Below are 25,629 nucleotides of genomic sequence, written 5' to 3' on the forward strand. Positions count from 1 at the left end.
AGCAAAGGGAGTGGCTTCACGGAGCGTTCGCTGGCCAAGGCTGGCTGCGTTACGTAATGATCCCACGTTGTTTTTTTTTTTTTGGTTTTTTCCTTCTTCCATGTTGACAGCGTTCTCGGTTTCTTGGAACTGATACGGGAATCAGCGTAGCTTCCACGTGCAACGGCTTCGCATTTGCCGAAACGCTTAAGATAAAAGCAGAGGAATGGATCAAATTTAGTACTCAGTGGTGTATTTTGTATAATTTGGCTGTTGTAAATAAGGTGTTTACCTTTTCTCTTCTCCAGCTTAAGCTAACGAGGATGAGAATGTGAGACATTTTTATAGAGCGCTGTCATCTGTGCGCGCTTTGCCTCCGTAGCCTTGCCTTCTTTGCCACACAAAGTTGTACACAGCATTCCAGAGACCAAAAAAAAAAAAAGAAAGAAAAAAAACAAGAGATGAAGGGCAGAGAGGTTAACCAGATTGACTATCCAGTGGGCTACTCTGCATTGGGGGAGGGGGAAAGTGTAGAAATGATGAGGTGAAAGGAAGATTAGATCTGAAGAGAATCTGTCCGCGCAAATATGGTGCATGCATGTGACAGCGACAAAACACACTACACCGCTTTTAGAGCAATTCGACCTCACGTCGCTTGGGATCAGGGTCCAAGAATTCTGGATTTCGTAAAGGGATGATCGTAAAGCTTGTCGAGCGTGGTGCTAAGGACTTGTTTATGTGTCTACCGAAACGAGCACAATCGCACAGAAGATGCGATGTCAACTCTTTCCACCAAGAAACTTCACATTTCCAACTTCTGGCCACTTCATTAAACATTAATGAATGCTACTCCAATCCACATATGACAAATGAGAGTTACCTGCAGTCCCTGTAAGCTGTGAGGAAGGCAGAGCTTTAGATGGCGATCCAAGGAATGATGGCACTGGTTCGTAAAATCTGTCGAATTCAATTGGGCCGAATTTCATTGAGCCATTAGGTCAAGCTTTCTCGATGCAGCTGCTCTTGACATCAAGATAGGAATGCAATCGACACTTTCATGAGCAGATCGAGCTGCTGTATCGGCGCATTGGAGCTTATCAATTAGCGCGGGTGTTTATGAGCCACGCAAGGTCTGAGATTCGTAACATTCTACAGCGGACGAAGCCGAATAGTGCGCATCACAAAAGTTGTTCTTGGGAAGATAGCGGCGTTCAAAGTGAGAGCCTGCCCCTGTCGCAGTAAATGAGTTCAGAGCCATAGAAATTGGTGAAGGCTACGTTCTTTTTTTTAGTATTTTTTTAATGCGATAGCATTATATGCCGCCCCATCAAGCAAAAATCCGGCTTCGTCGGCGGCGTGACCGAGCGATGGTACCAAAAATGTCCGACGGCGCAAAGTGTAAGAACTGGCAAAAAATGGTCGGATTGACGTCAAATTGATAAGGGAGGTTCCTGTAAACAATGTAAATTAATGGCTTTGAAAAGGAAATTTGGTACATTTTTATCTGGGTGAGACGAGCACGCTTCCGCGACGCCTCGGCGGATCCACGGAAAGGTGTGCCTAGTGCGTGTGTGATTGCACACGCCACGTCGCAGCCATCTGGCTGACTAAAGGTTTCACCAAAGGGAACATAATGCTTTCGAATGCGCACACGTACGCAGTCTCAAGTGTCACTGTCATTTTTTTTTTTTTCATTCTGTGTTCGACAAACCAGAGAAATGGTCTACTGCAACGCGGAGTTCTGGGAACTGTTTACACGAGGCACGTGTATCACTTGTATACATAATTAATGACGCAAGAAATTGTGCAGATTCACTGCCCACATTGGAATTTGTGTGAAGCGAAGCTTTCGTGAAGCGGTTAATTGAACGTTACATAACTGTTCATCTTCTGTACAGCGTTTCGTAGCATAAGTGATCACGTGCCCGCCGAGCAAGACGCAGAGAACACCCACAACGCGACCGACCCGAACGCGGATTGCACAGTTTCCGGAATCTGCCCACTTTTCTGGGCGAGAAACTGATGCCGGAAAGAAGGGCTCGAAGGCTTCGCTTTACTAAAGGAATTATTCGCTTGAAGGCGTTTGTTGTAGCGAGGATATTTAGAGTACGCCGTTTGGGGTTTCACTGCGGGATTCCGTATAAAGAACAGAACCTGCCACCGGCACATCTGGTTGGGTGGTACATATGGGGGATACATATAAGCCGATTGATTACATGAGTGCTGTCCAGTATTTGAGCTCTTCGGCAAGGCAGCAACAACGGCAGCGGCACCCAGCAGCATGCAGCAACGGTCAGCAATGTCTGGGTGGGAGAGTTCATAAATAAAGCTTCGCTTTAACAGATCACTCACACTTGCCGTTGTGCTGGGCTGCTGAGCACGAGGTCGCGGGATCGAATCCCGGCCACGGCGGCCGCATTTCGATGGGGGCGAAATGTGAAAACATACTTAGATTTAGGTGCACGTTAAAGAATCCCAGGTGGTCCAACTTTCCGGAGTCCCCCACTACGGCGTGCCTCATAATCAGATCGTGGTTTTGGCACGTAAAACCCCATAATTAATTAATCACACTTGCCGGGCAGGAAACAGCTGTCGCGGGGTCTCGTGCAGCCGTTTCAAATGAACACGATTGAGAACGAGGTTTCAGATACCTAACTATAGTTGATTTAATAAGCCCATTGTTATCCCGCTATTTAGCGGTGAAAGCAACGTAGATTGTCGCGCTAATTTGATAATGATTTCTTTATTTTCATTCATGCATTTTTTATTTATTTGGCTAGTTAGTTAGTGAATGAATGAGTGCATTCATTCATTCATTAACGCTAGCCTCAACTGGGCAACTTAAATCACGTAAACATTCAATCATGCGGCAGCAGCTGGCGCCCCGATGCTCAAAGGTAGCGAGACCTGCAGTGTCCGTTCATGCTTTTCTTTATCTGCTTGCACTACCGTCACCCGTTGTCGTCTTTAATTAGGATTGTTCCGGAACAACACGCCCAGTATCGCATTTGTTTCGCACGTTCTCTTTTAATATTGGTGCCGCGATGTTTGTGCGCCTTCACCATAATTACAAATTTCAAACAATGCTGACGCTGCAGCTTTATCGATGCGTCGGATAAAATTGTGTAAAAAAAATGCTGACTTTAAAGAAATCTCGAACTTTGCATTTGCGAAAACACGAGAAAAGTCATAGGCAGGACGATTTTCTCCGTTTTCCTTTCTTTTGTTACACTCTTCAGCTAATTCCGGTTGAATATTTAACGATGCCATTCCGCGCCCTTTCTTACAAATAAAAAAAACATAGACAAGCCATATTACTTAGTTTAACACGCGCGCTGGCGCACTTCGTTATATATAATATATATATATATATATATATATATATAATATATTAGATATAACTGGAGCGCGCACGAGAAACGAGGACCACAAAGGTATATACATATATATATATATATATATATATATACATGCAAATTCGACGCACGTGTTGGAATAAGTGTGTAAAGGGACGCTTCCGTGAAGTGGTTAATTAATTGCCAAACAACAACAAAGTGCGATGCGTACCATTGTGTTCGTTTTCATCATATGCACCGTGTAGCCTTATGCAAAGTTTACGTTTATGCCCTACACATGTCACAGCAACAAATGTAGCGCAATGTCTATGCGTGTGCAGTACATTGTTCAGGAGTTATGCTGAATCTGGCTCATGCCCACTGTGAAACGTCGACGCAGCGATGTCACGTGAACGAAGGCGATGTATGATGCTTGTTGAGGTAGAATGGTAATGAGAGATATATAGGAGAAGGGGGGTGGGGGTTGCTTACAGAAGAATGCACGATAAATATCTTAAATACATTGAATCATTCGATACCCGCTTTGTCACAGTGGCACACACCTATGCTGGACGATTGGCAGAGACTGGGCACATATATAGTGGCGCTTAACCAATGGTTCAAGAGTACGGTATGCCAGATATATGAAGTTTAAGAAAATCAAAGGAGACGTTGAATATCATGCGCTATTCGATTAAACGGTCTGTTTGCTTTAGAGATACGCATGGAGCTGACATCATATGTAGAGGTTTTATGCAGGGATTTATTGCTTTGTAAGGCAAAGCAGAGGCGCGCTCACTGGAACTATACTTGCTAAAGTTGCTTGATATACGGCCAAGCACCTCTACAACGAAATGATCAGTACTACGAAGAATTGCGCATGCCGAGGCGGGATTCCTGCCTTTCTAATGCTATTGCCAACGCCTGCACATTGAAGACCACCCTAATAACTTGGCTTGCATAAGGAGGGGATTGAGGCGTCCCCGATGAAATATTTGTAGCTTTATAAGGAACTCACGGTAGCAGCGCCCCCGCTGCCCTCCGCAGCATCACTGTGCTGCGGTGCGCATTGGAAGCACCGCTCGATGCCACAACAAAGGTCGCGTGGGAGGGTCCTGACTATGCAGTAGCTATGGTTGCCGATCAACCCCCTTCCTCTCCCATCACGGCTGCACATTTTACACTGTGAGGCGATCGTCACAAATGAAGAAAAAGAAAACAAGGCTGCTCGCAACTGATGACCGATGACATTGTCGAAGCTATCAAAAACCTGCTAAAGCAAATGATTGCGCGAGTTGGTACGACATACTTGGAATTTAAAACAGCTCGAAAGACGGAACATTAGATAACCATGGTGTTCCGTCTTTCGCGCTCTTTTAAATTCCAAGTCTATCCAGAACCGTCGGCAATGAATTGAAGGCCAATGAAGGCAGCCGTGATGAATAACTTGCAGACGAACCAAGAACTTTGACGACAAGAGAGGCAATGCAGTTCCGCGCAGTCATGAGCGACAGCCTGCATTTGCACCGATCGAGCGTGGCTCCCGGGTTTTGCCGTGAAGCATGCCGTGAACCTTGACGCCATAGCGTCAGCTGCAGTCACACATTCCGCAGGGCGAAGTGTGCAGAAGGTATAATTAGCGTCTTCGCCTACTAAGTATTTGTTGAATTTATGTTAAATAGTTTTTTTTTTGCTTCATGTGCATATATTCTGGTGTATTGTGAGCAGTAATGCTGCACGATCTTTACAACGAAATGACCTGTATAACGAATGTTTTCTGGGTTACCATAGGCGATTCGTTATACTCGTATGATGACGCCAACGAACGGATTCCAGGGAAAGAGTGAAGAAAGGCGTAAAATTTTATTTCGACGAACGATACACAACGCACAAACGGATGTTTTAATCGATGCGCTAGGTTTTTTTAGGTATCTTCTTACTTATAGCTCTTCGCACAACTATCGCCATTGCTCAAGCATCCTTTGAATTTTTGGCAGAACACTTCTTCACGAAATTAGAAAAATAGAGAAAATCTTAGCACTAACAAAGCATTCCTTCTACGTCGTATGTCTTTCTTACAAATTTTTAAATAGAATTAACCAAAAATTGAAACGTTGGCTTTCTTGTGCGAGAAGTAAAGAATTGGGTCGCGGTGTTTTTGGGAGGGCAGACTATTAAATTCGGAAGCCATTGCTGTAAAACGCCGGCAGGACTACGCAACTATGTGCTTCTCCAAAGCATCCAAATAGAAAATGAAAGGGGACATGATGTATAAATAACGTGCAATTTATTGAGCGTAACATTTAGAGTGTAAGCTTGCAGATGAAATTGTCCTCTTTAAATGCGACGATGCAAGATGTCGTTCTTCGTATACTGTCTCCTCAAACACAGCGCCTGGGTTCATTTTCATTTCACAGTGGAGAAACGTACGCAACTTCCGTGGGGCATACAAAAGTTGGCCGAATTAGCTTCCGGCACGGAACCCTGTGTTTCCCTTGCTCGATGGTCATTTCTCACGCATTCTGCAACACTTTCCCGCAGTAAACAGACTTCTGGGAATTTCATTCACTGCAGAATGCGCGCCAGCGTCCGGAGAGTTATGTACTCAGCGGATCGAAGGCAGCATGGAAAACTATACTCCACTAAGCGCATTTCCCTGCAACCCCGAAACCCCCCCCCCCCCCTCACCCATCCCCTATCCACAACTACCCGCCTGCTTCCCCAACTTCCTTTCGCCGCCCCTGTATGCATGAAATATTTAGCTCTCCCACCTACGCATGCGTGTGGGCTTGAATAGGGGAGGAAGGAGTGGGCGAGCAAAGCAATCCCACGTGTCTAGGTCGGCAGAGAGAAAGCTGTGCTGACCACTGTCGGAATGTTGATTTACGCGACTCACTTGGTGGCTCCGTTCGTTAGTCATCTGCGAGGCTTTTCTCCGCCTGGCATCGCTGAAAGGCTAGTGAACCCGACTAACTTTCAGCGACGGAGTTGGAGAGTACACTCTTCGTTCCATCTGCCTTCGGAATGCGCACTCTATTATACGCCGAGCTTCCAGTTGCTCAAGGATGCTTATGGGGTATTACGAGCATTCACTGTAGAACTTTAAGCGTCATGAGGCTCAAAGGCTCGAGTACGGAACACCTTCTTGATGTGATGTTGATCCTGGTCGTGATGTAGTAATGATCTGGTAGTATAGACAATAATTTACGAAGCGAGCGCATGTAGCCCAACACTGTCAAATGCGCTGTCCCTGTCCAGGCAATTTCATCGCCAACCCCTCAACCTGTAATTAATGTTATTGAATACAGTCCGAGAGGTTGTCCTGTATTTATTTCCCCTCGTATTTACGCTGTAACGGTGCGTGTTCCTTTGTCAAAACGATACACAAACCACGTTACGTGCCCGCCGTGGTTGCTTAGTGGCTTTGGCGTTACGCTGCAAAGCACGAGGTCGCAGGATCAAATCCCGCTCGTGGCGGTCTTGTATACCGTGTATTGTGTGTATACGATAAAGAACCCCAGGTGGTCAAAATTAATCTGGCATCCCCCACTACGAAGTGCCTCATAATCAGATCGTGGTTTTGGCACGTAAAACCCCAGAACCTAATCTAATCTAATCTAACCACATTACCTATGGTAAAACCCGACTCCAAGCTTATATATAATCGGTGAAGATTTTTCATATGTTCACTTCAAGTACCCCTAATATCTGGAGAACGATATCTCTCATCCATTCATTCATTCATCAATCAATCAATCATTCATTCATTCATTCATTCATTCATTCATTCATTCAATCAATCAATCAATCAATCAATCAATCAATGGATTTCGAGAGCAGTGGAGCACTGCTGGATACCCGCCTGTCGCCTTGCAAAACCTCTATTCATGTACGCAACGGCACGGGTATAGATTGTTTTCTGGAAAAAAAAAGAAAGAAAGAAAGAAAGAAAAAACGGCAATAAGCAGAGTCTAGGCGGTCGAGTATCATACGATGCGTTAGAAGCTTGGTCTTTATTACGAAAAAGCAAAAAAAAATGTATTAATGTTGTACGTCTTTTTAAAAAATGGTAATGCCGTTTCAGGAATGGCACGTGTAAGAAAAAGGTATCAAAGAATCAAACGAAAGAACAAGTTAGTGCGTAAGCTAGAATCGGTAAAGCCCGGTATCTGCGCTAGCGCAACCACAATGTTTGCGAACTTGTGCAACTTGTATCATATAGCGGGTCTCTTCGAGCTCTAGAACATGTAAGTTGCGAAATGTACCTGTTTAAGAAAATAACATGCTCTGTATTATGCATGCTGTGCACGCAGCTTTATGTCCGTAACGTGGCGTCGCGCATTGCCGCTGTCGTTCCCGAGAAAATGCGGGATAACGTAACAACGCTCGTCATCAAAAATTTAATCACATGCTGGGATATTTCATTATTCCCTCGCTATATCCTCAATGACGACATATAGTACTGTGACCTTTGATTCGTAATGGGAACTGCGCCGTCGCGCAATTTCGCGGCAGTGCACGATTCTCAGGACCGTGATTGCGATGAACTTCACCCGTCGTGCTCACCATACAGCGTCAGCTCTTTATCTGAGCCCAAGGGTTTCCCACCCCTTTACTATGCGGTTTTCGTGCGCTAAACTGGCATACCTTATACCGACGCCATATTGCAACTAGAGGCTTCAAGGCTTCAACATCAAGGCTTTTTTTGTCTGTTAAAGAGAGAGTGTGTGTGTGCCTGTGTGTGCGCGCAAATGTCAGTGTGCAGGAGGAAGGGCCACTCAATGACTACGGCGTTCTGCTGTTGAACACTGAGCCCAAAGTCGTAGGTTCGATTTCCGCTCGCAGCGGCCGAAAGTGGAACCTCAGGAGGTCAAAATTAAAGGGAGCTCTTTAGCAGTAGCTCCTCCTAGTCAACTGTGCAACTTCGGGACGTTAATTCCCATATTTTAACGCGACAGCGTTAAGGGCCCCGTGTCGCATAAAATTCGGCGTCGGTGTCGGTGTCGGCGTCGGCGTGGATGCCGGCGTCCGTGGCGGAGAAAAGCATCACTAACCACCCCGACCGCGCAGAGCCTCCACGTGGTGCAAGGTTTTGGTGAACAAAAATTTAATTTCTCACAGTGAAATCCGTCATAAAACTGGTAAAGTACAACTTAACCACAACCTACAGACATGGTGGCGTCGGATTGTAATTTTAACGTACGAGAAAACATAATTCGGCTACGAGGAAACTCAAACACAAACCCCTTTTCCAGCATTTCTACCATACCAACACGGCGCGCTCGGGTACTTTATTTGCGAAAATGCTATCGAGATGCCGCTCGCATTCTTGGCAGGTCAAATTGGGACATCGCCTGCCTAATGCGTTTTGGACACGCGCGCGCGTCGGGGAAATAACAAACAATTGATAAAATCATAAAAAAGGTGCTAAAGCCTTCACATTTTAATATAAGACGACTTATATTGCCCCTGGAAAAACGTCTTTTCAACAATGCATTTCTGTTTAAAAGTGAAGCTGACTTTAAGGGGATTGGTGTAAGCTTGGTCTTTGTAAGCTGGCTTTCCCACGTTTTGTGTTGCAGTGAAGCCCACTGAAATAAAAATGCGATGCGAACGTGGCTCTATAACGCTATCGCGTTCCAGTCTTAAAGGCGAAGCTTAAGTGTCCTCCAATTTTTAACTTTGTTTTTCCCGTTAATACTATTTTGACCCTTCCTGTCTGTTCTGCCGCTGTTCTGCCGTAATTAGAGACGTCGCACTTGAGGACTATTGTTTTCCCTGTCTAAAACTTCATGTAGGCCTCGAAGACAAGTGGTAGTACGTATTGTGTTGTAGACAGTGGCGCTCAGACCTTCCAGGCTAACATCGCCAGTAGCAACAGCATAGCCACCACCGCCGTAAGCATGTGCCCTGCTTAGCATGAGGCGTAGCCTTTATGACTGGAAGAAGTAGCCGTTCAGTGCTCCAGGTTTTCCGTGATGGTGCTGCTCGAAGCACAATGGTCATGTTAACCTATTTCAAGTTCAATAATATTGATTATTGGGGAAGCAGATGACCATCGAGTGAAAAGTTTGACGGATAGCACGCGTACACAGCCACACTATATATACAGCGTCACTGTTGCGTTTATCGCCTCTAAATATTTCAAGCTGCGAAGACTTCATACTCTACTGTTATTTCTGCTACTCGCATGCCTACGCTTCCTCGTACTCAAAGATAGTTTTTATTGCGATAGCAATTATATGGACACTCAAAAGCAGATTTCTGCCGTCGGCGTCGGCGTCGCCGTCGCCGTCGCTGTCGCCGTCGCCGTCGCCGTGAGGTTCCGTATGACGTCATTTGGAGATGAAATCGTCGCCGCGCGCCGAACGCTGTATGTGCGAGTGAAAGGGCGCGAGGGGCGCGTCTTTCACGGGGAGTGAACGCGCGGCGGAGAACAAACGCGCGTTCTGCGCCGTGCTCGCTTAAGGGCTGCAGAAGTAGGCGTCTCTTTCTCCTTTACAATCACCATATATGTAGAGCAAACGCGCCTTCTTCAGACGCGCGAGATGCCGTGGGGGGGAGGGGGGAGGGAGGGGAGGACGACGTTTAGCTGCGGTACCAAGTGCCTATTTATATCAGAGGCTCCAGCAACAGTCACCAACGCCGCACGCATTTTGAGCTAACGCGGGCAAAACGCCGATGGCGTCGACAACAGTTCTGCGTGTTGTTGCTACCAAAGCCGCTCACCTTACTTCGTATGACATTGCTGTGTTGCTATCGCATTCATTGCTTCGCCCTTAGGGCGAAACTGTGACATTTTTTTCTTTTACTGTATTTTTATTTCTTTTTTATTCAATTTTTATTTTTATTCGTGTTTACTTCAATCACGTCAATAAAGGACAGAGCAATTACATTAACAACTTAAGAGGCTGAGCCATCTATGTCCAACATTGGCCACATCGACCCAACACTGGGCAAATATGCCCCAAGATTGGCCCCACTTACGCTATCACTTGGGTTCACTTTTATTGCGATAGCAATTATATGGACACTCCAAAGCAGATTTCTGCCGTCGGCGTCGCCGTCGCCGTCGCCGTGAGGTTCCGTATGACGTCAACTGGCGATGAAATCGTCGCCGCGCTCCGGACGCTGTATGTGCGAGTGAAAGGGAGCGAGGGACGCGCGCTTTCACGGGGAGCGAACGCACGTCGGAGAGCAAACGCGCGTTCTGCGCCGTGCTCCCTGAAGGGCTGCAGAATTAAGCGTCTCTTTCCTCCTTTCCATATATAGAGAGCAAACGCAACTTTTTCCGTCGCGCGAAAGGCTGTGGGGGGACGGAGGAGGGAGGGAGGGAGGGGAGGCGACGTTTAGCTGCGGCACCAAATACGTATTTATATAAAAACGCCGCGCGCGTTCGGTGCGAACGCGGGCAAAACGCCGACGGCGTCGACAACAGTTCTGCGCGTTGCTGGTGCTGCTGCATGTCCAAGTTTATACAGCTGATAAAACTACTATCCTTACTCCGTATAGCTCTCTACTAATTTGCTATCGCAATTGGTGCTTCGCCTTTCGGGTGAAACTGCGACAAATTTTTTCAAACCTATCTGTTGAGGCAAACTATCTTCGTTTATGTATTCGTCTCGTCATAATCGAAGTTACCTCTTTGATGTAACATTATACGCGTGTTGTCCTCGGTCTTTAATTGATTATGCGGATAAGGCTAGATAACGGCCGTTATACAACGCAAGCGACAGTAGTCTCGCGTTTCTCTAAACATAGAGAAAATAGGACTGACAAGTGGAGAGCAACGTTAGAAAGAGCCAATGGAAGAAATGTACCTAAACGTAAAAGAAGAGATAAAGCGATCCAGCGTGACAGACGCACAGTTAGCGCGGGAGCTCGCCACCAGGCGTCACGTGCGTTCGCGGAACCCTGGAGGAGCACGGTGCAAATCGACGGCACGGCCACCCGTCCGCCCGGCCGGTGATAGCCGATAACTGCCTCCGGCATCGTCCCTAATCTGTTCCGGGGCGTAATGCGGCCGCTTTCTTTTTCGGTACCGCCTCTCCCGGCTAACCATGGCAACTTATTTCTCCTTCCTCCCTTTGTACTTTCGTTTTCTGCGCTCCTTCCCGTGTGCTACTGCACAGCCACGTACGCACGCACGCGTGCTCGCACAGAGACATCGAAAGATCGAGAGTTTCTCTCGGCGCACGGGTATTATTCCCTACTCGCGGGGCAACAGCCATTTGCGAAAACCCTTTCACTTTGGCTCTCCCGGGCTCTCCTTTCTTTCTCTCGTATCCTGCCGTCTTGGCGGGTCTCTTTGTTTCCCGCCATGTATTGCATTCCGTAGCCGCCTTTCCCTCTTGTCTTACAAGCCAAGTGGTGTTTTTCTTTCCTTTACTCTACAGTCTCTCTCTCTGTCTCTCTCTTTCTTTTTTTTCTTTCACGCAAGCTATGCCAATTCGTGCAGAATGTGAGCAAGCTGCACTTTCGCGAACGGAGCAGCAGCCGCATGGCCCGTTTCGTGGTGCTATCAAAGGATGCATATAATGTGTGTGCGAAGAACGTGCCGCAAAATGTTGAAGCTGCAGTTCGGTTATTCGAGCATCGGGGCAGGAGGAGGCTCTGTTTCCGTATCCTTTCGCGTGGTTTCTCCACTGATGCCGCTTCTTGCAATTTCCGAGTCCCGTTATTGCCAGGAAGCTAACCCACTCTACTTCCCGCTCAACCGTTTGATGCTTTGCGGTACCTACTGGAGAACAACGATGATCCAGACGACTTATATACAGCGAGAATTCACCCATCAAGCTGCATACATTGCGGACCAATGTGTTCTTGCAATACAAATACTGTCCGAGCTTCCCTGTCTTTGCCATTTGCTTACTTGAATGAATACTAACCGAGGCTTATTTTGTTTAATTTTCTGGGGTTGCTTATAGTCACCCCTGCGAGACAAGCTACGGCCTGCAAAAAATTTCAATAACTAAATTAAGCGATAATTGCTTTATTGTGGCGTAAACGTCTAGTCAGCCTAAATAGCCAGTAAGAAACGAAAATTTATATGCCTTTCCAAGTTTGCTCCGGGCCATTAGAACTTTACCAAGCTGGCTGGGTATGCCGTTAAAGCTTTGATATGGCTATTCCGTTGAGCATCTGTGAAAGCATTACTTCTTTAAAAATGACAAATTTCGTGCAGTTGAGGCCCGCGCAAATGTGCGCGCGAATTTGTTGAGTGTGCGCATCTATCAATATGCCCAGTCTTGAACTTCTACAGCAGAGGTCGCCCTGGAACTAGACGTGTACTGCCTTTTCCCGTATGCTTGTGCTCAATAAGTTATGCTGCAAAGGTCATATTATGCTTACGCTAACCTAACCATGGAGTCAAATGCTAATTTACAATGTCGGGCAAGCCACGCGATCGTGCCATTCGAATCCAGGACTCTTGTGTGGCGTGCCAGCCAATGTGCCGGATTTTATCGCAGAGCCGTCATGCCGCATACAGAAAAATTTTAGTCATCAACTCATTCAATAAGACACGGTCAGGTACTGAAGAAAGGGACGGCAATATGAGCGAGGATGCATTAATACTCAATAAGGAGAAATTAAAGTACGCATGTACATCTTGCTGACCTCTGAAAAACGCAGACAATGAATGGGCGGTATAGTCTGTTCACTTAACATCTTTCATTCTTGCGACAAGCGAAAGGATATCCACGGCGTACACGTAAACTCATCCAGTTAACAAAGTAAGGCACGCAGGCGCTTATACGAGCAACGCCAGTCCGTAAGGAACTCTGGCAGAGACACGCAACCCATGTCTACAAGCACCGCTCACGTGCTTCGTCTACGCACCCCCCGCCTCCATGTTTTATTTCTTCTCCCGCACCTCTCGCTGTAGCGCCACTATGGAGATCGAAAGCAACGAAAAGGCGGCAAAGGAGTAGTAGTACTAGAGCCCGCTCGTTCGTCGCTTCTTCTCACGAAGCCCGAGCGTGCCGCCGAGCGGTTTCCGCTGGGACGTGCGCGCACATTGGACTCCCTCCGGACGAATCCTCATTACCCCGTTGTTTTCTTCGCTTCCAGGCCAGGCCAGGCGTTCGATTACGTGCGGCCCGCTCCTTACTTTCCTTCTTTTCCTTTTAGCAGTCACCTCTCCATCCTCTTTTTTTTTTCCCCAGCATCTCTCGTTCCGCGAGGAGAGTCGCGTCGACGCGCTGGCTCGTCTACGCCCTTCCTTCGTTCCCTACTCTTCTCCCCTTGCAGGCTTTCCTGCTTAACCTTCTTTTTATTCTTGCTCTCGCGCTTGTCTTCTCCTCCTTCCTTCTCCTTCAACTCGACAGCCTTGTTTCCTTAACGCCTCCGCTCCCTATTCGCCGAGCTAGCACTTTTCTGAGCTTTAGTCTACTTTCTTCGACAATGGTCACCACGCTCTTGCCGTTGTTCGCTTCCTCCGTTAGCGTATTTTTGCTTTCGAAGAATCCTTCCATCGACACAGCTTGCTTCTTTTTCTTTTTCTCCGTCTCTTGTTCGGCGATTTTCGTTCGCCATCTTGGCGTTCTTTCTTTCTCTCTCTCCTTCTTCCCATCTACGTTTCTTATCGTCGTACTGCTGCCTTTCGCTCTCTCTCTCTGTCTCCCTTATTTTCCCCCCTTCTTCTGTGCTCTTCTTATTGTTCCCGTATTCGTTTTCCTTCGGGAAAGAGCACGTCTACCCCTTCTCGTCCCCCGCTTGTCCTCTCCTCTGCCCAGTTGCCGCTCTTATTGCCTTCTTTACTGCGGAGCTTTGGCGCCTTCGTTCCTTTTTCTCCGGCGCCTCCATCGCTGTTCCGTCAGTCGGTCATCGTCGCCGTCGTCGTAGTCGTTCCTCCTCATTCCTGCACCGCGCTGAGTGGAACCTTTGTTCCCTCGCGCTCGAGAGTTTTCATTAGGAGCCGCGTGCGTGAGAAATCCACCGGGGAACCACATACTCGCGAGGACTGTAGGCGGCTGGATTTCTTTCTGTGCAGGCGAGGGTGTTTCGTAAGACGTGCTTACACGCACATACCCACGCATGCATGCGGATGCTAATCTGAGACATGCATTGCAGAACCGATCGCAGTAGTACAGTGCAAGAGATTCGACTATCATTTCCGTTTCGTTTCGTTTTCCTCAATGATGTCGAGTGTCAGCTGCGCTCTCTTCGTCTTCTTTTCTCGTTCGTCGGATTTGTTCGAACTGCTCGTGGGCGCCTCCGCTTGCTGCCTAACTCGACAGGAACGATCGAATTTCACCGCAACTTCTCGACTGGTACCTGGGAATGTCCGTACTGCAACCGAATGCCAGTAGTACAGTGCAAGAGATTCGACTGTCATTTCCTTTCGTTTCGTTTTCCTTCAATGATGTCGAGTGTCAGCTGCGCTCTCTTCGTCTTCTTTTCTTGTTCGTCGGAGTTGTTCAAAGTGCTCGTGGGCACCTCCGCTTGCTGCCAAACTCGACAGGAACGATCGAATTTCACCGCAACCTCTCGACTGGTACCTGGGAATGTCCGTACTTCTACTCTTCCATTAACTGCCGGGGAGGTCGGCGCTGAATTGTTGCCACGTTTTTAAAGAAAAAAAAAATAATCGGTGGTTAGTAGCGTTCACTGGTCTACTCTATATGTTTGAGGAGCGATTGACTAAATCGAAGAGAAGCGAATAAAGCCGACAATGTCATTGGCGCTTCCACGAACAGTTTCGCTGATGACCTTCCCGCGGTCGCGAATAAAACATTGAAAACGTGCATCATCATCATCATCATCATCATCATCATCATCATCATCATCATCATCATCATCATCATCATCATCAAAATGGGCTGCTGCTGCTGCTGCTGCTGCTGCTGCTGCTGCTGCTGCTGCTGCTGCTGCTGCTGCTGCTGCTGCTGCTGCTGCTGCTGCTGCTGCTGCTGCTGCTGCTGCTGCTGCTGCTGCTGCTGCTGCTGCTGCTGCTGCTGCTGCTGCTGCTGCTGCTGCTGCTGCTGCTGCTGCTGCTGCTGCTGCTGCTGCTGCTTGCTGCTGCTGCTGCTGCTGCTGCTGCTGCTGCTGCTGCTGCTGCTGCTGCTGCTGCTGCTGCTGCTGCTGCTGCCTGCTGCTGCTGCTGCTGCTGCTGCTGCTGCTGCTGCTGCTGCTGCTGCTGCTGCTGCTGCTGCTGCTGCTGCTGCTGCTGCTGCTGCTGCTGCTGCTGCTGCTGCTGCTGCTGCTGCTGCTGCTGCTGCTGCTGCTGCTGCTGCTGCTGCTGCTGCTGCTGCTGCTGCTGCTGCTGCTGCTGCTGCTGCTGCTGCTGCTGCTGCTGCTGCTGCTGCTGCTGCTGCTGCTGCTGCTGCTGCTGCTGCTGCTGCTACGACGACGACGACGACGACGACGACGACGACGACGACGACGACGACGTGTCATTGTCCTCCGTAAGACGAGAAGATACTGTAATAAGTTAGTTAAATGGCAGACCTTTTGCCGAGGCATAGATCCCGTAGCACGAAAGATTTCTACGCAGAAAGCTAACAGCGAGCTTCTCCACTTTTCGACATCTACAGGAATCTGCGACCACCTATATGACTGTGTAGTGAAAGACAATTTTAAGACTTTCTTTTTTGCCTTTCTTTACCCTCTGTTGCGTAAGTTGTATTCAACATGGTGTTTTTCTTGCTAACCTCCAAGTGTTTGCTTTACTTTCTGTTTATTTTCTTTCTTTTAATCTATTCAGGCCAAATTCGCTACAAAACTGCGTTGGGAGATACAGCTAGAGGCTACGGAAATGCCCCACTTCGCAGTACTATACTCTTACTTTATACCCTTTACCCGATACTATATATTCTCTATTCTTTATTTCTATGTCACTTGTCACTGCTTCAATACTATACCTAAAAGAAAAAGAAGTACAATCAGTTGTAAAAAATGAAATAAGGTGTACAGAAGAAAGACAGCAAGTGAAGTAACGTGTAACGTCTCTCCATTTGCACACTGACGTCAGCATTGCTGTGACGCAAGAAAGCTTCTATTTCACATTACCCGGGCTTCCAGCATGCCGCTCATGCTTCGCTAACAGACGGCTTCGCAAGCTTTAAGACCGACTCTCTTAAACTTCGCGCAATAGCAGTAGCCGATAGTGCACAGAAGGCTCGCAGCAACGCCGTCTCAGGCTCCCAGAAGAACCGGTTCTTTAATCATCGTTAACGCCATCCACCGTACTTCCAAAGACAACAAGAAAGAAGCGAAACATTCTCATATTTAGCGAGGCATGACATTCGCGCAACGACAGCTGCTGCCCAGTTTCCGATATTATGGTCTGTTTTCTGCTTGAAATTTTTAAGGTATCTCATTATTACAACTTTCTAATGTATTTTCCTGCTTGGCGTGTGGTGCCGCTTTCTTAACCTTTCTTCTTTTTTTTTTCCCCCCGTGCGCGTTAAGCCTGACGAGAAGACCTGCCAAAACTCGCGCTGCTGCGTATTATAGGAGCAGCTGCACGGCGCCGTTGCACAAGAGCAGAGAGCTGCTCGTCGACGGCGTCTGGAGGCGCTCATTAAAACTCTTCCCGAGCCTCTCTCACAACGAGGACTATACGTGGCAACCCATCCAATCAGGAGGCGCGATTCGGCAGAGGCCCGAGCCGGGCTGCTCGCTTTAATTCCTCTATCGGCAGCCGGCATCGCTGCTGCAGCAGCAGCAGCAACAACGAGAGAAGAACCGCCGCGCGAAGTGAGTTATCTCTCTCGATGGACCTACGTGCGCGGCATAAGAACGCGTTCGCGCCGGATGCGCGCCGCTGCCGATGCCCTTTGGCGGGCCGCCATTGGTCCTCAGGAGACGTCGAGCGCGGAATTGACCAATCACAAGATCGGCGCAGCGTTTTGAAACGCAGCCTGCCATTTTTCTTTTCTTTTTCTCTTTCTCTTTTTTTTTTTTTTTTCGCGTTCACGCCAAGCTCTTCGTAAGATAGTTCACGCTGTTAATTCTGCGGTCCCGTGTTTTCTTTATTTCTTTCTCTCTCGTTCGTTTTTATCGTTGAGCCGGCCTCATTTCTTAGCGGTGAAAGAAGTTCGTCGTGTGTGGGTGATTGCAATCGGGGTATAACTCTGGTAAAGTTCGTCGTCGCTTGCGGCGAAGTATAGGCGTAGCCGCGCGTGGTCCACAGCTCCCGCAACCAATGAGGTAGAACACGCTCGCCCTAGCTGTTCGCACGCGGCCATGAGCTATAGCGGTTTGTCTTTCACCACGTGTAAGCGATGCCGCCTAGTTTCGTTTTCAGTCGTTATCGGGGCTTGCGTTAACATTGCTGACTGCAAGATCGAACGTGCCGATGATGACGTCGAGATGCGACAGAATGTTTATTACCCTCGTCTCGGGCCACAAATTGTAGAACTTGTTGCGGCTACACTGTGAGCGCGAGCTGCGAATACTGGTGTACATTTCTTGAAGACAAATCGACGGCGCGACCGTTTCTGAATGCATGGTGAAGACTCTCGTGCGGTCTACAGGTGCCCATCCATTCACGACCGCTCTCCCTTCCCCGCTCTTTTCCTTGTGCAGCCTTTTCTCTCTCTCCCCCAGCATATAGGATAGCAAACCGGGACCTTATACGGAAGAAAAAACAAGAAAAAAATTTTTTTCTTCCTTCATGCCGGCAGCAATGCTTGACATGCCTTCATTTAATCGTCATGCTCCCCCTCTCTTGTTGGACAAGCCAATTCCCACATATCAACCACACAGTGACATAGAGTGCGGCTTCTTATCTTCATAAAACATTTTGGCCTAAAGGATGTTGCAGTTCTTACGCACTACAAATCTGTACAAGTGACTTTAGTACTGACAAGTGTTAATTGTATCCTGTGCGGTGAACCACCGCGATTGTGTGCATGGGCTCCGTTCCTATTTCTCTCTCTCTCTCTCTCTCTCTATTTTCTTCTTATCTCTCTACATCCACCTCTCCCCCCCCCCCCCCCCACCACCCAGCAAGGTAGCAAACCACTTTCTTTTGCTTTTTTTTTTTCTTGCTAACCGCCCATGCCTTTCCTTTCTCTTATCTCACTCTCACTCTTTTTGGCCAAAATGAACACTGAAAAACTACTCTAAATCGGTTTCGATTCTGTCAAAAGTGTACTTGCATATATTTGGCCAGACAAAATTTTATTTACTAGCTGAAAAAAAAGAATAAAGGCCAAAGTTTCCATTTCGCAAACTTAGCGCCTAAACCGCAAGCACCGGGTACATCAGTTTTACGTCACCAATTTAAAATAATTTTGTGGCGCCTGGGCCTTCTTTCTGCAAGCGTGCTTAAAGATTAAAGTCCTTGGTTCCTTCAAAACGAGTTGTAAGCCTTGCTTAGCTAAGTAGTTACCCCTTCTTGACAGAAGCTATCAAAATCTACAGCGTAAAGGGGAGCAATTATGGGAACTTCGATCAATATCGTAGAATGACGACAAATGAATGATGGCGATGGTATGCCATCGACAGTGTCGTGCGCTCTGTACTTGAAAGTGGTCGCTTAACAAAACAATCTCATACTCACACGCACAACTGCAAGCGTTGCTTGAACCCATCACCACAGCGCCTGGGATCCGCATAAATTTTGTCGCCACAAGTATTTTGTTTTCGTGTCCTCTTTGGTTCACCACGCCTCCTCTGACGCCTGACCTATTTCTTATTATAGAAGTGCTCGGTGTCACCCATAGAGTTTCACACTATAAAACCTAGAGGGAAATGTGGCGCTGCTGCGCCGTGGTATGCAAGGGAATGCCGGTATATTGTGGATTCGGATTGGCATCGTTCTTGAAGAGCCAGAACGCCTTGAAGACGCGCCTGGCTAGCAGCGTTCCGTGTGTCACAAGGATTAGTTTCCTGCTAAAACAGGGTGTAAAAAACTGCTTTAGCTTTATTATTACACAGAAACATGTTTTGTTTAATTCTGAGGGCATACTATTGGATGAACAATTCTACGAAACGTAAAAAAGTATCAGCTGGCTGCTAAAGTTGGAGGGCAGACGACAAGTTTCTCGCTCGCTTTGGAACAATTTGTCGTCTGTTCTTGCTTTTCTTCACTTGATGCTGCATTGTAGGTGAGTAAACTTTATTGAGAGATGTAATATGGGTGAATGAAAGCCTTTTATGTAGATTTTATTTTAAGAACGCGTTATTTGTGTAGCCTTATCCACGTTTTAGACGAAGCCTCGTACAACACCAGCCAACACAAGCCTCGCAGACACATATCCCGTCATTCCCATGAGGGCACGGCAGCCCTTTAAGAAACTCGCATAGACGGTGGCGCCAGTTTACCCTCTAGGTGTTATAGTGAGAAACTCTATGGTGTCACCTTAAGGATGTCGGGTGGAGCCGCTTGTGAATGATTTATTGACGATTGATTGATTAATTGACCGACCGATTGTGATGGTTGATTGATTGATAATGAATGATTCGTTAGTTTGTTTCGCGAACCCCCTCCACATTTGAGAACACCACCTTCGTCTACAAGTTAAAAGCAGTTAAGAAAAGGACTCCATTACATTGTAATAAGTATTATAAGACCGACACCGAACAAGGTGCCAGGCGCTTTTAGAGGGATAGCTCTACTACTCCAGGTACAAACCCAAAAAACGCCTGGTTCCATAAATCTGACCTTCAAGCTCATCCAAGGTCAAACTGGGAGTTAGCCTGCTACTACCGGCGGTTGTTGCGTACGCCGCGTGGGCGCCCATATCTTGAAAGCGATCTGCGATGTGAATAAAGTGCGCCGAGTGCCGGTATCTTCGTATGCGCTGTGCCTTCGACGCTTAGTTCGCGTTGAAGCGAGACGCAGCATGAAGGTCAATTCGCTCGCTTCTGCTGCAGCACCAAGTAGCGTCTATGCGTTGACTTGTGGTGCAATTGTAGATGAGGCAGTTGCTGAAGGGGCCGAGCAGCATCTGTGTCCTTTCCTAAAGCAAGCGAAACCGTGCTATCCTCGACAAACTTGGTTTAACCGCGTTCAACCACAGCAACCTTTTTATTCCGAAAAGGAAACGCGCCAGCTCATGCGTGAAGAAGCAGATCAGGTATGACGATTACTATATAGACATAAAAATTATGAAGCACGTTAACAGTGCTACGTTAATAGGCGGGAAGAAAGACCCTGTGCAACGTTAGTTGTCGAGTACAGAAAATTATCCTTCTTTTATCTGCCTTCGCTTATAGCATCACGAGGAAATAGGCTGCCGCGTCGTTGGTTAGGTTCTCCTGGCTACGCCATAAATCACGCTTCTGTAGCCATGCCTTCGAAGCTTATCAGCATTGTTTCGGAGTTTCTCTTCGTATATTTGACGTTATAGGTTCAACAAAACAGTGCTTACGCAAGGGCCAGCGTATGCCGTGTCACCGTGCGCCCCTTTGTCATGGCCAGTATATACCGAGTGTCGAATATAATTACCGGTCACGACGAGAAGACCAATAATGAATGCTTCACGAACCCGACTATGAACCCCTGCGAGCACAAATCATTCATGCCAGAACGGCTGGTCGCGTATACGGGCAAGACGACGGCGTCCGGACGACATAAATTACCACGCGCCATCACTCGCCTCACAAGTTCGACCCGGAAAAGTTGTTGCGCCCAAGGTTGACGAGACAAATTGCTCGTTTTGGGGGCGTTCGCTCTTCGCCCCGTTCTCTATTTCTTTTCTCGCTTTAATTTTTTTAACGCCTCTCGTATTAGTTAAAACAAGCAGGCCCGCTTATACGAGGCAGCCAGATTCCTCGGTAATCTCCGCTCCAAACTTCCCCGCGCGCGGTCCTTCTTCCCGTCCACGCGCGAAATTTTCGTCTCGCCGAAGCGGCTTGCACGCTCGCCGCTTCTTCCCTCGTGTTACGGCACCAGCTTGAAGAAGGGCTGTAGGCAAAGCGTGGTGAGCAAACAGCCCTCATTATGCGTAGACACAGCGCCCCGCCGTTGCGCTTTTACGTTGCTCTACATAGCATGCTCTAAAGGCGGCAACGTCGCGCGCTCAATTCCCTCGAAGGGTGCGGAAACGACCAACCGACCGAGAGGGGTCAGGGTGAAAAAAAAAAAAAGAAGAAGAAGGAAAGACTGTAAAGTCGATAGATTCAACGCTCGTTCCTCTACTCGCCAAACCTAGGGAAAATACTTTCTCCCCTTTTATTTGCCCTTTACGTAAAAGAGGAGAAATAGAAGAAAAAGTGTCCGCTTCGTGTTTCCGCGAGCTGACTAGCCTTTTCGGGGCTGGTTCCTTTGCGGGGGGCAGTGTCGTGTAGCCCCTTAATGCGAATTTTCGAGGGCACCCGCGCGCTTCGCGGAAGGACCTTATAGTTTTCATGAGTCGGCTGGAAAGGACTATTCACGCTTAATGACTCGTAAGTAATGACGTCAGTCTTTCTTTTCTCAACCCTTAATGTTGTCGATATAGCGTGTACGTATACGGGAAAGTGCCGCAACTCAGTGAACGGGTATACCAGAGGCCAAGGCACAGAGGGGGGGTCTAGGCTTCTTCTTCTTTTATTATTTTTTTTTTCACTTACAACGGGTAATTGCGTTGAACGTGTTGCAAGGAGATGTAGGCAGGCGAGCGCCGAAAGCGGGCGGAAAGTTGCGTTTCTTTTTCCAGACGTTTTGGAAACGTTTTGGAAACGAAAAGCAGTGGGAGAGCTAACTTCTGTAAACTGTTCTTTCAGTGTTGCACAATTCTGGGAAAGTTACGCAACGAATGGAGAAAGAAAGAGAGGAAATTGCAGGTAACAAATTCTGGTCGTGCAACCTTGCCGACGTGCCTCATCAAGTGCCGTCTGGCCCGAATAGAAAAAGAACTATAAGCCGCCAGGGCAGACACGAGCTGCGCTATCTGCCATTAAAGGAGGCGGGGAAGTCGTAGCGCCTGCGTCTTTAGATATGCAGAACACCGATGAAGCATAGAAAAAGCTGCAAGTTGTGGAGCCCTCGAAACTTTCGTATATGCTTCTCGCCTCGAGGACCTGGCGTGAACACGAACGCGGAGCTCTACCAATAAACTTTTCCGCCATGAGGAAATCATCTTAATATTGTAAGACGACGATTTGAAATGGCCCCCTCGCGAGACTTGTTTGCTCGCAGACCCGACATGATATTAAACCAAGCTAGCCTATAATCTACGCCAACTTAACCTAATGCAACGCAACGGAAGCCAACCTAACCTAAGTTAAAGGCAACCTGACCGAATGCGGCCCAAACGATGCCAACCTAAGTTAACCTAACCCAATCCATGGTACACGAAGGATATATGCAGTGACACAGACGTGTAAAAACGCAGGCACACGACATGAGTGATAACACATGTTTCAAAAGAGTTGAACTGCTTAAGCCAGTTGTCTCTTTCTTCTGAACTCAAGCGTTATTTGACAATAATTTTGTACCTCTACGACATTTCGTTTCACCCAGCCTTGGCAAACAAAAACAAAACAAAAAAACAAAAAAATCGTAAGGAAAATAACGCAATGGCCTCTTAGAGTTGCTGACGCCAGGAGCTAAAGTTGTTTCTGAGCAATACGTCGTTACATACATGCTTAACAAAAAGCAACGTATTAAGACACTACCAATACTAAGGAGGACACAGAGGCCAGGAAGTTTGCCCGTAACTCGACCGTGTCTTGCTGATTCTTTATCCTAGTCTTAACGTTTTCGAGACGCCTGGACAACAAACGCTGGCCCGTTTCCTGCAGAATTTCAACGCACACGTCTGCTATAGTGCCCCAAATTTGATCAGAGCTGTTCCCACCCTTGGAAGAAGCGGTTCTCAGACGCTACATGACTGAAAGGGCTTTCGCAATCGCAACGGTCTATGGTTTCCGGCTCGGCTCGTGTCGTTGGGGAATTACATAGCGCGCTGCTCTCTCATCAGTGGATCGCGCAAGAGCATGGGGTCGCTTCTCACCGCGGCAACCACTCTGGAATTCACTGGTGCGCGCAGACGCGGACCGACCGACCGACACACCCAGGCGCATTCTTCAGGGTCTTTCTGCGCCTGCTTCATTCGGTCTTGCTCCTCTCAGTCGGGTCTCCGCTTTTCGCGCCGAAGCCGCCCTAGGAGGATCCGCGCTGGTTCGCAGCGAGGAAACGAAGCAACGTGCACGCTTTGAGGAGCACGCAGGATGGGACGACTGCGCGTCGCCGAGCGCACCGATGTGGCGCGAACGCGGGGGTGGCGAACGCGGCACGGGGAAAGGGAATGAGCTAAACCAACCGCTGAGGTGACCTCTCCTCCTATCCGCATGCTCGCCGTCCTTCCACACTTTGGTCAGGCAAGGCGAGTACAGACAAGAGCACGGTGGTACCTCCGTAGGAGGAGGAGTGCATGGCACCGTTCCGCAAGAAATCCTGCCTTCTCTTTCGCGGCTGTCCAGCGTCTCGGAAACAATTGTGGAAGGGGGAGGAGGGAAGGGGGAGATGGAGGGGTGGAAGGAGGAATTCTCATTAGGAGTTGCACGCCCCGACAGTTTGGGAATGCTTTCTCGCTCTGCTCAAGGAACCGTCTCGTCGTCCTAAGCTGCTTGCTTGCTTGCTTGCCCGGTGTCCCCCGCGCCCTCGTGCACTTCTGTAGCCGCCCTGCCGCTCTGTGGCAGCCTGTGAGTGCTTGATTCGGTGTGTGTATGTGTTGCAAATGTACAAATCCGGCCGAATGCGAGTCTTGGGGAACCCCCCTTTCTCCCCTCAGTGAGGGCTGCGGATAGCATCCTGTGACTTCTTCGTCCTGTTTCTTCTTCTTCTTCTTCTTCTTCTTCTTCTTCTTCTTCTTCTTCTTCTTCTTCTTCTTCTTCTTCTTCTTCTTCTTCTTTTTGTCCCTTCTTTCCACCTTTCTTGCGAATCTCATCCTTGGCCGTGCACCAAACCGCCTTTCGAACCTTCGCCTAGCTTGGCTGATGCGCTAGCTGAACAACCGCGTTTCGTCCACATTCTTAGAGAGGGGACGCAAGCAGCCCATTCAGCCGTTTCCATTATTTTTTTTTCTCTCCAGAAACCTCGTTTCTGTCTCGTTATTCGCCTCGTCTTGGATTCTATTCGTCGTCGCCATCCGTCTCTCCAGGCGTCGCCGAGTCGACGCCTTGCCACCGTGCCCTGACCGCCCGCAATGTTACACTTGTACCTCTATTTGGGAGTTGGGCTTTGCCACGCGGCTCTGGTGCTGACTTGTAAAGCATGCCTTCGCGAAGTCGCTGAACCTGAAAGCGGTCCAAGTCGAGTCAGCGCTTCTTGGAAGTCCCTCACCCAACCTCGGTCCATTTGCTCTCCTTCTTTTCCACGTTTCTTTATACGAGATGCACGAGGGACCCCGCTTCTTGTCAACGTACAAGGGTGCACAAATTGTTCCTTTCTTTCGAAGCGTCTCTTCTAGGGCTGGCATGCTGTGCCTGTGTCACACTCAGCAAATATTTTATTACAATGTTTCAGCTTCTCACTTTTTGTTTCTTATTTAACTTTACTTTGTGCTGTATTGCCAAAGGAGGCAAAAAGTTTTCTTTTTCATTTCTTTTTTCTTCTGTGTTTACTGTCAGAACGTGAGCCATAAACGGTGCATTTGCACTTCGTTTTCGGCTCACGTTAGAAGCTACAAATGTTCTAAAAATGAACCAGCAGGCCTCCACTGCAACCTGATTCATAGGTAACGTACAGTGTCTTATGAAGGAAGTTAATGTGAGTCAACCAATGAACGCAACCATCAATCAGTCGTTCTAATTTCTGAGTTCCCGTTTTGTTTGACCTCTGTAAGGCAGACGTCCTCGTAGGAACCGGTTAAAAGAAAATCGGAAACTTCAGAAGTAACAACGGTTGATTTACTGATAATCAGGCTCTTTACAGTAACGAACAATTGAGGAAAAAGATATGATTATAAGGATTAATCACAACCGAGCAGAAAGACAACATTGGTGTTCGACAGTATGCACACTGAGCTTAGTACCCATGTAAAGGTAAGGAACACTTCTTAACAAACACGATGGTTCAATGGGCAAGCTTGGAACGCATTAATTTCATTGTACTAGCTAAAAATGATAGTGCATAGTAGCGTAGAAAGTAAAAGCCAATGATGTCATAAAAGTATCGTACGCTGCCAATATCAGGTTTTTTTGCTAATGGTTATAGAGAAAGATGTTTACTCCACGACTAAATAATCAACAAACACTCGATATTCTGAAAGGTGAGCATCAACACTCATTGAAACTGCAAAGCGTATCAAGTCCATCTTAGGAGTATTGGGCGCAAGTAGCTTGCTCTGTTTAAGCCGACGGCAGATGGTCGCGTTTGCCATCACCGCGGGCTAAGGGTCACCTGATGCGTGCACGCTCAGCGACAGATTGCTGC

General features: G+C 47.8%; 1 protein-coding gene across 1 annotated transcript; it reads right to left on the bottom strand.

The window, feature by feature from the left end:
* Positions 1-481: 481 nt before the first annotated feature.
* LOC119445178 (protein elav-like) lies at positions 482-15,649 on the bottom strand (the record flags this gene model as incomplete). The annotated part of the gene is made up of 3 exons (XM_037709502.2): positions 482-486; positions 15,139-15,325; positions 15,392-15,649. Coding segments are annotated over 3 exons (450 nt in total), but the record flags the coding sequence as incomplete, so codon positions are not given.
* Positions 15,650-25,629: the final 9,980 nt, after the last annotated feature.

Source organism: Dermacentor silvarum, chromosome 3 (assembly GCF_013339745.2).
Source record: "Dermacentor silvarum isolate Dsil-2018 chromosome 3, BIME_Dsil_1.4, whole genome shotgun sequence".
NCBI classification, from domain to species: domain Eukaryota; kingdom Metazoa; phylum Arthropoda; class Arachnida; order Ixodida; family Ixodidae; genus Dermacentor; species Dermacentor silvarum.